Source organism: Schistocerca piceifrons, chromosome X (assembly GCF_021461385.2).
Source record: "Schistocerca piceifrons isolate TAMUIC-IGC-003096 chromosome X, iqSchPice1.1, whole genome shotgun sequence".
NCBI classification, from domain to species: domain Eukaryota; kingdom Metazoa; phylum Arthropoda; class Insecta; order Orthoptera; family Acrididae; genus Schistocerca; species Schistocerca piceifrons.
In genome coordinates this window covers 438,418,694-438,431,463 of record NC_060149.1, presented here as the reverse complement: position 1 = coordinate 438,431,463, position 12,770 = coordinate 438,418,694, and the positions used below count along the sequence as shown (strand labels likewise).

Genomic DNA, 12,770 nt, shown 5'->3' with positions numbered 1-12,770 from the left:
AGCGTTACACAGTTGATTAAAATTCCATCCTTACGAGAGCACATTTTCAGTACAGAAAAAAGCCCATGCGGACGAAGAATGATGTCAGTAGATGATAGCTGTTGGAAGTGTCTAACGTTACTGAACTGTTTTTAATGGTCATCTCAACACAGCATGTCAGTGCCATCTTTCAGACCTTAGGAGAAGTCGAATCACTGGCATGAGAGATATGGTACCATCATAGAGACAGGTCACACTGACTTTTAACTATAATGCAATGCCTGCGGAAGGAGTAGTGACGTAATGGACTGTCGAGAACACTGGGGCTAGAAAAATAGGCACGGGTCTTTCCAGGAGGGCTGCACCTCAAGGCGATCATAGAACTGTTCGACAGGCCCTGACGAAAAGATGGATGACAGCAGCTGAAATCCGGGCAGAGGTCACAGGAGTAGTGTCACAAACTGGTTTGAGCTTTTGAGTTGCCGTGTGTCGTTTGCTGCTGACACCATACAACCGAGAACAGAGACTTCCATGGTGTAGACCCAGAGTCAATAGGAACATTGAATGGCGTTCTGTTGTGGTCAAGTATTAATCTTGCTTCTGTTTGTGGCGAGCAGATCGTCGCCAATGTGTTCGTAGATGACGTGGTGAAAGGTCACAGACATCAGCAATTCTCGGGATCCATTCCCCTCCAACATCTGGAATCGTGATGTGGGGAGCTATTGGATAAGACAACAGGACTGATTTGGTAATTACTGAAAGATCTTCAGTATGCGACAACACTGGTGAATCATGTTGTCATATTCTTCGTGACCCAAGTACCATACGGGAATTCCAGCAGGATAATGCAAGGTCCCACTCCGTAGTTAATACCACGAACCGACTGAGGAATATACGGATCATGGAGTGGTCCGCCAATTCCCCTGACTTGTGAGAGGTAGAACATGTACAGAATGCAGTGGGAAGAGGTATACTTTCATATCAGCCTCCTGCCAACGATCTTCATGAAATGACACTGCACGTGTTTCAGGAATGGCAAGAAATTCTTCAAGATGACTTTCGGAGAATGTCTGCATCCACGCTACAACGAATACAAGAGTGTGTTCGTGCGTGTACTGATGTCGATGGTAGACATCAGTTCCGAATGGAATGAAAATTTAAACGTGATGAACATGTAACAGATTGATAAAAATCGGGCTGGTGCTTCGTGGTGTAACACTTCCCATTTCCGTAAGTGTAGTCATGGTCCCTGCTGTGCGTGTTCCGAGTCATTACAGAGTTGGTGACAAACGTCACAATAAGAGCGACATGGAGCATTACCTAGGTTCGCAGTGCGCTATCCGGAAGTCGAAGTTGATACGTGTGACGAACATGTCGGACTCGAGGCGGATCTCGTGGACGCTGGGCGGCGGCAGCGCCATGGCGATGGCCACCATGCCCAGCAGCGGCGGCGACGACTTGCGCGCGTGCGAGAACGTGTACTGCGGCCGCAGCCGGCTCAGCACCAGCACCACCTGCGCACCACAACACCATTCTCTCTGTTATCTCCACTCCAACAGGTGAGTATCTGCTCCTCCTGGAAAGTAATTTTGTGGCTGAAGATTGAGAGGGTGGAGGAGGAGGTCCTATACAGCAGCTATGTGTGGAAAATGTTATCGCTCTGAATAAAATCCTTTTGGGCATTAGCGCGTGTCACTGTGTAATTGAAACCTCTACTAAAACCGACGTTTCGACCGTTCTTGGAGTGGTCTTCTTCAGGGCGACTAAACAGCTTGTTTCTGGTGAAAGGCTTCCCTTTATACAGCGCTATTTCGGTTGTCATGTGACAACCAACGTCAGTTTCCCGAACGACATTACACCTATCAGAGTTAAGATGTCCATAGAGAGGTGGCTATACTTAAGGCTATTTGCCTCTGCTACTCTAAAACGTGAATGGTAGTCGACATAGAATTCGCAGCTTTTACTGAAGTGCAGCGTTTTCCTGCCGCAAGACGTCGATGACACATGGCTGTATTCTTTGGGCATTAGCGCGTGTCACTGTGTAATTGTAACCTCTACTAAAACCGACGTTTCGACCGTTTTTGGAGTGGTCTTCTTCAGGGCGACTAAACAGCTTGTTTCTGGTGAAAGTCTTCCTTTTATACCGCGCTTTTTCAATTGTCATGTGGCAACCGACGTCAGTTTCCCGAACGTCATTACACCTTTCAGAGATAAGATGTCCATAGAGAGGTGGCTATACTTAAGGCTATTTGCCTCTGCTAATTTAACAGGTGAATGATAGTCGACATCGAATTCGCAGCTTTTACCAAAGGGCAGCGTTTTCCTGCCGCAAGACGTCGGTGACACAGGGTGGTATTCTTGTGCAGTTTTTTTATGTTGGTGCATCCGAGTCTTCGGGAGCTGCTGGCTGGTGAACACGTAACTACCGGAATAGGACGGTATGTAAGTAAAGCCATCCCAGAGACTAGCAGTTTAATCGCTCTGAAGAGGACCGTTGCAAAAACGGTCGGAAAGGTATTAGTAGTGGTTTTAGTTTCACAGTGACAAAAAGATTTTATTCAGATTGATAACGACTGTAGAAGCCTTCGCAATATGGTCCATATTCTGCATGCTTTCGTGTTTTAACTATAGAGTATGTCAAATGGCTCATACGATTTCACAAGACTATATCTTGTACATCAATGAAGGTAGAAACCTGGGGCGAGTTTTTAACTTACGTATGGTACTAGGAAATTCTCCTTTTCAAATGAACCATCCGATAATGTAAGGATATATCATTTACATGCAGGCACATGACTTTGGGGTACATTTTACAAGTACGTTTGTGGTCAAAATTTTCATTTACCTTTTATAACAAATGGCATTTTTTAAAATTTTAATTTAAGTATCACGTGCTATGTGACCATGCAAACCGACACTATTTGTTGGTAATTCACAAAATGATGATTAGAAAATTTATAAACGTAAGAATCTTAAAAAAATTGATAAGACACGCTAAAAAGAGAGAGTATACAAACAAATAACGCGTTACAGAGAAATATTCTCACTTTTTGCGAAAAACTCTTGTACGGAATAGCAGGAATGTGCCACAAGGAAACGCATAAACTTGTAATGGAAGACTTGGGATTTATCGTTCCAGTTTTTCAGTTCTGCAGCAAGCCTGCTGAATAGTGCACACCTCTCTGTACAGTGCTTAAGTATATAAACTCAATACTCGCGAGCAATAGCATAACAATGTTCCTGCAGAAGAGCTGATATTAAGTTTAAGATAATCCTAATTGGATGAATAAATACTGGTGAAGAACAACAATTCCATGGAAGGCACAACAATCGATATCGTGGTCTGAATTGGAACAGCACATAATGACACCTCGTAGCATCATCATCTTCTACTCCACACTTGAAGCATGAAGCTCCACTTAGCTTGTTTAAAGTCCTGAGTTTTGACGCATAACACAGATCTATTGTCAATGATTCTCTTAGTTTTACTTCATTACTTCACACAGATCAGTTCTCATCATAGAAATGCAACCTGTTCTTCTAAAGAATAACAACGAAATATATTTCGTATGAGGGATTACTTTTCCATCTACCGCGTGCGTTTGCGTAGGCAGAATATGAACAGTGCAAATTCGTTTATATAGATAAAACAGGAAAATTTAGTCCAATGGGATTAAATAGAAATGCTATAAAAATTTATGAGAAAGGTTCAGTTTGAGGAACAAGTATTCCTGGTGTGCAACACGGCTTGAGGAATCGGAACCTGCGGCCAATGAGAACAAGGCAAATGATTGCCCCGCAGCGTCACCTGCAACTCCCCCATCAAGCTGCGAGAGCCGTAAACCACTAATTGCCCGTGTTTGTCTCAATCGGCGCGCTTTACTGCCCATTGAGCGTCATCTAATGAAGATATCTGACGGAGCAACCGGGCCGTTGCCTTCTCGACTAGGAACACTCCTGCTCCTCGCAGATATCCCACCGCCTTGTTGAGAAGGCTCTATCTGTCTGGGCCACTCACACATAGGATCAGATACTTTCAAACACGTTGTACCACACGTTACACACTGTATTGTACAATGGCCAAACTGGGAAACCGCAACACTGGAAATTTAGAAAGTTTTCACGGCAATTTGAATATGCTGCTAATCTTCAAGAACTAATTTATACCGTATTTGAGGAAACAAAGAAAATTTTATGTTGGGAAAGATAATTTTTTTATGTGCTTCCATCACATTCCAAACTGAGACTTAGCAAAGGGTGTGATATCCGTGAGGATGCATTATTTGCGCATATTAAATAGCGTGCGGTCCCGCTCTTGGCAAGAAAAAAGCAGTCTTAAGCCAGCACATAATCGATTGTAGAAGTTCCAAATTCGGGGTCAATATAGGTACCACCATATACCCAAGCACAATTCTCAGAGTTATGTAGGTCCTGAATTGGCGTTCGATGATATCCCCGTTTCTGTAACTGACGTCATTGTCTGCAAACTGGATTGATCAAATAATTTCGCTACATCCCCGATGATTATTATGGCTCTTACATATTACTTCAGATACTGTCAGGTGATCTCGGTGTGCATGTGCCACGGTAGAGAGATTGTCCTAATTTCCTGGTTAAATATCGTACATAAGATTGTTCTGAACGCCTGAAATCATAACCTTCCTTGGCTAAGTTCTGTACGTTCAATGTATTCCTTCTTTTTCGTTATTCTTTTGTTACACCTTACGTTTGTGGCCTTGTTAATAAATTTATAACTGTCTCGGCAATTCAGTAATTGTTTAATCTGAAAGTGACACGCTGAAGTACTCAATTGTGAGCAATTTCTGTTGCCTTGCTCATGTCGGCCAAATAGCGCATAAATATGACAAATATGTGGAGACAGCTCTCTTTTGAAGACGAGGGTGATGATATTAATGGTGACGATAATAGGATTCTGGGCCCTCAACACATCGAAATTTCTTATCCACATTATTATGGAGCATCACGTGGAGAGAGCAAGTCGTTTCTGAGTATGATTTATTAGAATTTACCCCTATACTATTACTGTGAGTAATTTGTTTACACGTGGATTACTTCAAATGTGGAAAGCCAGAAGGCTGCTGAATCCATCTGTACGACATCCATCAGTGTTATGGTATCGTTTGAACTCAGGAAAATCTATTGGCAGCCATAGACCGGTTGTTCACTTAATACTATGAAATAATAGCCATTAAGCTTTTCCGACGTTAACTCAATCGTCCGTAAATGATATGCAGCTTTGTTAAGCGTAATCTGTTGTGTAATATGAGACACCAGTAGTCATTCTCATCGGGAAATTCAACAGAATTGCCTGCTCTGTCTCGGGAAACACGAGAGCGAAGACGAATTTATTCACTTAACCGGCATTTACGAGCACGTTTGCCTAGTTACGACCGCGAGTCTGCAGAGATTCTCCGTGCACCAACCAGCCACACATTACAAGGCGCTCCAGCTAATTACAATAATATCTTAAGCGCAGTCGGTACTACGGGCCATATCTGACGGCACGATAAAGTCTTACCCCAGAGACGCATTACTTATGCACCCCTTGGACGCGAAGCAAAGCAGTATGTTAGACGAGGACCACCCGGTCTCTTATCAGAGGGCGTATCGCCTAATTGAAACGGGCACCGCGCAAGGGTTGCTGCTTGCATCTTCTACGAATCCAGTGCGCCTTCGGAAGCTTCTGTTGCATTAATTCAAAGCAGACTACGCACAGATTGAACCAATAATTTCACGAAAACTCGGTTGCATCTTGCGAGAATCTGCAACTCTAGACCTGTATAATTATGCCCCTGTTATTGCTTCACTCGTGGCTGACGACGCAGTACCATTATCGACTTATACATCGGTTTTCCTATACAGTTATTGCTTATACGTTTGTTGGAAGATGTGTTGTGACAGAACAATGAAATTTTGATGGAATATCTGATGTTAAATGATTTGGTGGTTTCCTTGTCTTCTGCTGAAGATCTAAATCAATTATAACGATCATTCTCATGCGGAAAACATGTAACAGAAATTTCTAGCTAAAAAGGTGCTACAAAGCTTCAAATTATAATAGAGTAGTTGCCAAAGAAGTCCATTTTACGATATCATAGAGGAAAAATACGTGGTAATCTTCTCAAACTTGTTTAGCATAATGATGCTTTCGATTGCAATTGAAATGGATGTCGATTCATTGATAACCGCGAGGTGGGCTGGACGTTAAGCCCTAAGATTCGTTCATTCTTACAGAAGGTTTTTGTGATAATACCGGTGACAGCGAGTGTTCGTAAACTACATCAACTGATCAAAAGTATCTGGATACCCCTAAATAACGTGGAATTGACCACTAGAGTCACAAGACGCGGACCAGCCCAGTGAAAAAGGTGGTGAGGAGTATTATGTTGTCAGTAGAGAAGCAGTAACAGCAGAATGGATGGGTAAGAAGATCACACTAGTGGATGTCAACGGAGTAACAAATCCGTCTGTGACATTGCAACCCATCTACAGCAGCCCGAGTCGACTGATGGTGATGTGACTGTGAAGTGGAAACGCGAAGGAACCACCAAAGCTAAACCAAGACCGGGCAGACTTCATGTAGCGACCAACAAGGACCGTTGAGCATTGTGGAGGGCGGTTGTAAGAAATTGCGTAAAATCAGTGGAACAAATGGCTCGTGAGCTCCAGCTAGCAAGGTGACTTTGCATATGGAGTTAAAAAGAATGGGGTATAATGGTCGAGCGGCTCCTCGTAAGCCAAATATTATTTTAATCATCTATAAAGAGCTTGAGAGGTGGTGTAAATAGCGACGCCATTGGACAATGGGTGACTGGAAACGAGCGAATGGGATTGATGAATTACGCTATACTCTGTGTCTGTTCGATGCAAGGATTTGGGTTTGGTTAATGTCTGGAGAACGTTACCTGCCATGATGTATAGTGTCATCAGTGAAGTACGGAAGAGGTAGTGTTAACAATATGGGGATGTTTTTCGTATTTGAGTGTGGTTCCCTTATAGCGCTTAAGGAAACTGTAAATGTGGAAGGATGTGAACAAATTTCACTCTCCTGTGTCCTGCGTGCAGTGGAGGAACACTTTGGAGACGATGATTGAGTGTATGAGAATGAGAACGCGTCCTGTTCTAAAGCAGCATCTGCGAAGAAATGGTTCGTGGACAGTAATATTCCCGAAATGGACCGACCTGTCCAGATTCCCGACTTTGAAACAATCTTAGGTTGATATTCTTTTTTCCTTATTGAATCAATGGATGCCGGTCTCTGTATTTATGAATCGTCCTATACCTTTTTGGTCGTATTTGTGCTGTTCATCATTTCTTCTGGGGAGCTTGGTTTTTATCGCATTTATCCGTTATTAGTTTTTCTTTATCCTTCTTGACATTTATGAGATCCATTCGCTATGGCATTTATGGGAGAATAGGAACACTCAGGAAAGCTAGTCATCCTGGGATTTATTACGACCAGTTTAAATAAAAATGAATTAAGTGCTACATCTTGTAAACTAGAAATCATCTAATGAAATAATTATTGCATGAATGCAAATTTGGTCGAAAACTTTCGAATACACAAATAATATTTGTTTCGATCTAACTATCCAAGTGTGTATCTGTGGTGAAACGTTATCTTTGAAGCTCCTGATAAGGTCCACTAATAGGTGTCCCGATACTGTTAATCAGATGGTGTATATTTTCACCCCGGTAAACGGTTGTACCGTAAGTATCACAGAGCATATACCGCATTACTATGACTTCTTACTCTATCCACGGATGATGTGTCGAATGAACGACTGTCAGTACGCTTACATATTTACACTCCTGGAAATGGAAAAAAGAACACATTGACACCGGTGTGTCAGACCCACCATACTTGCTCCGGACACTGCGAGAGGGCTGTACAAGCAATGATCACACGCACGGCACAGCGGACACACCAGGAACCGCGGTGTTGGCCGTCGAATGGCGCTAGCTGCGCGGCATTTGTGCACCGCCGCCGTCAGTGTCCGCCAGTTTGCCGTGGCATACGGAGCTCCATCGCAGTCTTTAACACTGGTAGCATGCCGCGACAGCGTGGACGTGAACCGTATGTGCAGTTGACGGACTTTGAGCGAGGGCGTATAGTGGGCATGCGGGAGGCCGGGTGGACGTACCGCCGAATTGCTCAACACGTGGGGCGTGAGGTCTCCACAGTACATCGATGTTGTCGCCAGTGGTCGGCGGAAGGTGCACGTGCCCGTCGACCTGGGACCGGACCGCAGCGACGCACGGATGCACGCCAAGACAGTAGGATCCTACGCAGTGCCGTAGGGGACCGCACCGCCACTTCCCAGCAAATTAGGGACACTGTTGCTCCTGGGGTATCGGCGAGGACCATTCGCAACCGTCTCCATGAAGCTGGGCTACGGTCCCGCACACCGTTAGGCCGTCTTCCGCTCACGCCCCAACATCGTGCAGCCCGCCTCCAGTGGTGTCGCGACAGGCGTGAATGGAGGGACGAATGGAGACGTGTCGTCTTCAGCGATGAGAGTCGCTTCTGCCTTGGTGCCAATGATGGTCGTATGCGTGTTTGGCGCCGTGCAGGTGAGCGCCACAATCAGGACTGCATACGACCGAGGCACACAGGGCCAACACCCGGCATCATGGTGTGGGGAGCGATCTCCTACACTGGCCGTACACCACTGGTGATCGTCGAGGGGACACTGAATAGTGCACGGTACATCCAAACCGTCATCGAACCCATCGTTCTACCATTCCTAGACCGGCAAGGAAACTTGCTGTTCCAACAGGACAATGCACGTCCGCATGTATCCCGTGCCATCCAACGTGCTCTAGAAGGTGAAGTCAACTACCCTGGCCAGCAAGATCTCCGGATCTGTCCCCCATTGAGCATGTTTGGGACTGGATGAAGCATCGTCTCACGCGGTCTGCACGTCCAGCACGAACGCTGGTCCAACTGAGGCGCCAGGTGGAAATGGCATGGCAAGCCGTTCCACAGGACTATATACAGCATCTCTACGATCGTCTCCATGGGAGAATAGCAACCTGCATTGCTGCGAAAGGTGGATATACACTGTACTAGTGCCGACATTGTGCATGCTCTGTTGCCTGTGTCTATGTGCCTGTGGTTCTGTCAGTGTGATCATGTGATGTATCTGACCCCAGGAATGTGTCAATAAAGTTTCCCCTTCCTGGGACAATGAATTCACGGTGTTCTTATTTCAATTTCCAGGAGTGTATATTGTTCCACTGCCATCGTCATTAAGTTAAAATTGTGTAATACACAATACACAATGGAGATAATTTTATTGATTTTATTATTTTCACGAAACTGCTCTTATTTACAAAGATCTCATTCTAAATGTTGATCTATGATTAACTCTCAAACTAGATCGCCTAATGACTGCTACATAATCGTATGCTACGTTTCTAAACAAATAGTAGAACATACCTGCGAATGTAGCAGCACAGCTTAGTGATATGTTTACCTATAAAATTACAGACTAGTACACACTGATTGCACTGATATTGTACAAGCTCCAGATAAGCAGTTTCTTAGCACGTGGTGACAATGTATCGTATAACAAGAGTTCCTGAAGCTTCCACGCTCGTCTGAAAATGCAAGGTTATTTGCACTCCGAAACTTGCGTAATGATATGTAAGTTCTTTCCGCAACATAAATATTAGTTGCTATTTTATTTGTGGCTCATATAACGATAAAAATACGAGGGGTGTTCAGTAGGTAATGCAACACATTTTTTCTCAGCCGGTTTCGATTGAAAACGCACAAAACTGGTTGTGGGACAGCGTGGAATATTCCTGCTTCAGTCCTATAGTTTCATGAAGTTTCGAAAGGTGGCGGTGATATACATAGCCATCAAAACGGCGTCTGTTGACTGAGGTTTTTTTTCTCGGAATATCGGAGCATCGCAGATATTCATAAGCTCTTGGAGAATGTCTACGGAGACCTGGCAGTGAACAAAAGCACGCTGAGTCATCGGGTGAGGCGTCTGTCAGCATCGCAACGAGATCGCTCAAACCTGTCGCATATCCAGCGTGCCGATCGGCCGCACGCAGCTGTGATTCCTACAGTGTTGGAACGTGCGGACCCTTTCATTCGAGGTCATCAATGGATCACAAACACTTAGCTGCTCAATTGGACGTCACTGTAGCTACTGTTGACACACTCGTCCACCAGACGGGGTACCGAAAGATATGTGCTCGCTGGGTTCCTCACCGCCTAACACACGGCCACAAAAAGCAACGAAGGACCATCTGTGCCTAATGCTTGCGTGTTACGAGGCTTATCGTGACAACATTTTGTCGAAAATCGTCACAGGCGACGAAACATAGATTCGTCACTTCGAACCGAAAACATAACGGCAATCCACGGAGTGGCGTCACACCATCTCTAATCCGAAGAAAAAGTTAGAAGCCGCACCCTCAGCCGGAAAAGTCTTAGCGACGGTCTTCTGTGACTCTGAAGGGGTGTTCTCCTCATGGTGCAACGATAAACTCTGATATGTATTATGTTACCCTCAGAAAACTGAAGAAATAACTTCAACGTGTTTGTCACCACATAAATGCAAACAAACTTCTCCTTCTCCATGACAGCGCAAGGACTCACACAAGTCTGTGCACCAGAGGAGCGCACAAAAATTCGTCGAACTGTTCTTCCTCATCCGCCCTACAGCCCGGATGTCGCACCTTCCGACGTCCATCTGTTTAGCCCAGTGACGGAAGCACTCCTCGGGAAGCAGTACGTGGATGATGGGGAGGACATTGATGCACCTAGACCTCGGCTCCGACGTCGACCGGTAGAGTGGTACCACGGGGGCATACAGGCCCTGCCAGTCAGGTGGCGTGAGGCCATCGCATTGAACGGGGATTATGGTAAAAAGTACGGTTTTAAAGCCAGAAGAGTGGGAAATATTACTGTGTATTGGAATTTTGAATGAAACCAATCTGCTTTCAGGAAAAAGTGTGTTGCGTTACTTACTGAACGCCGCTCGTAGCTTGTATATCACAGAATGAAATAACGGATATCGGCCAATGTTTCTCTCAATCCTGCTGGTTATTTTATTTACGGAGTTTTTTTAAACAGCTCAGATGCCACAGAAAGCTATGAAGGTTTGACGAGGACGGGGCACCAACTTGGTACGTGAAGGAGAAGGGAGGATAATTGTCCTAGTATTAGGATAGTCATCGAGTAAAACAGAAGTGATTACTGGTGTTCCCCAAGGTAGTGTCATAGGCCCTTTGCTGTTCCTTATCTATATTAACGATTTGGGAGACAATCTGAGCAACCGTCTTCGGTTGTTTGCAGATGACGCTGTCGTTTATCGACTAATAAAGTCATCAGAAGATCAAAACAAACTGCAAAACGATTTAGAAGAAATATCGGAATGGTGCGAAAAGTGGCAGTTGACCTTAAATAACGAAAAGTGTGAGGTCATCCACATGAGTGCTAAAAGGAACGCGTTAAACTTCGGTTACACGATAAATCAGTCTAATCTAAAAGCCGTAAATTCAACTAAATACCTAGATATTACAATTACGAACAATTTAAATTGGAAGGGACACACAGAAAATGTTGTGGGGAAGGCTAACCAAAGGCTGCGTTTTATTGGCACGACACTTAGAAAATGTAACATACCTACTAAGGAGACTGGCTACACTACGCTTGTCCGTCCACTTTTAGAATACTGTTGCGCGGTGTGGGATCCTTACCAAATAGGACTGACTGAGTACATCGAAAACGTTCAAAGAAAGGCAGCACGTTTGGTATTATCGCGAAATATGGGAGAGAGTGTCGCAGAAATGATACAGGATTTGGGATGGACATCATTAAATGAAAGACGTTTTTCGTTGCGACGGAATCTTCTCACGAAATTCCAGTCACCAACTTTCTCCTCCGAATGCGAAAATATTTTGTCGACACCGACTTACATAGGGAGGAACGATCAGCAAGATAAAATAAGGGAAATCAGAGCTCGTACGGAAAGATATAGGTGTTCATTCTTCCCGCACGCTATACGAGATTGGAGTAAAAAAAGAATTGTGAATTCGATGAACCCTCTGCCAGGCCCTTAAATGAGATTTGCAGAGTATCCATGTAGATGTAGATGTAGATTAACCTCAAGTGATGTAGAGGAACCGTCGGAAGCCTAACTCAGTATGGCTGAGTGGGAACTATAGCCCTTTTTCTTCACGAATGTGAGAACATTGGACCGCTTCACTCTCTCAGACTCTGCAATGTTCCGTGAAGTCGTACCAACGAAAATAATTTTTGAGCAGCGGTTAAGTTCTTACCCACCGAGGATGACAGTCTATCTGTGCCAAAGAAAGCAGAATACCGTCTTAAGGTGCTTCAGGTATTTATGTACTGTTCACGACAATTAAAGTATGACGTTTACAAATAGCTTATTAAATACAACAGCCTTACTTGAGCAATTACAGTTTTATCGTTGGCGCTAAGGTTTATATGAGGCCGTTTGTTCCACTTACTTCGTTATCCCGGAAGCTATCTCGGCAATGTACAGCAGAAGATAATTTGCCGGCGGGGTTCATATCGCAGGATGGCCTTTAATAATCTTCTCATTTGACCGGCGCGGATGAGGGGAGAGCCTGCTTGGGGGAAGCGAACGACTAACTCCGTTGCAATTATTATTTTTACTGCCATTGCGATTACTGTGACGGCCGCGAAAACGTGCGGATTCTTTCCACAGATTGCAGGTGATAATTTGTTGCACTGTAAAAATAAACGCGCTGTGTACAGA

At 44.5% G+C, this 12,770-nt stretch overlaps 1 protein-coding gene across 1 annotated transcript in view; it reads right to left on the bottom strand.

Annotated features, from left to right (window-relative positions):
- The window catches only part of LOC124721602 (protein trachealess-like), a 309,705-nt gene that overhangs the window by 68,539 nt on the left and 228,396 nt on the right, over positions 1 to 12,770 (bottom strand). The window contains exon 7 of the mRNA XM_047246653.1: positions 1,300 to 1,493. Coding sequence (XP_047102609.1) covers positions 1,300 to 1,493 — 194 coding nt within the window. The remainder of the gene's footprint in view (positions 1 to 1,299; positions 1,494 to 12,770) is intronic.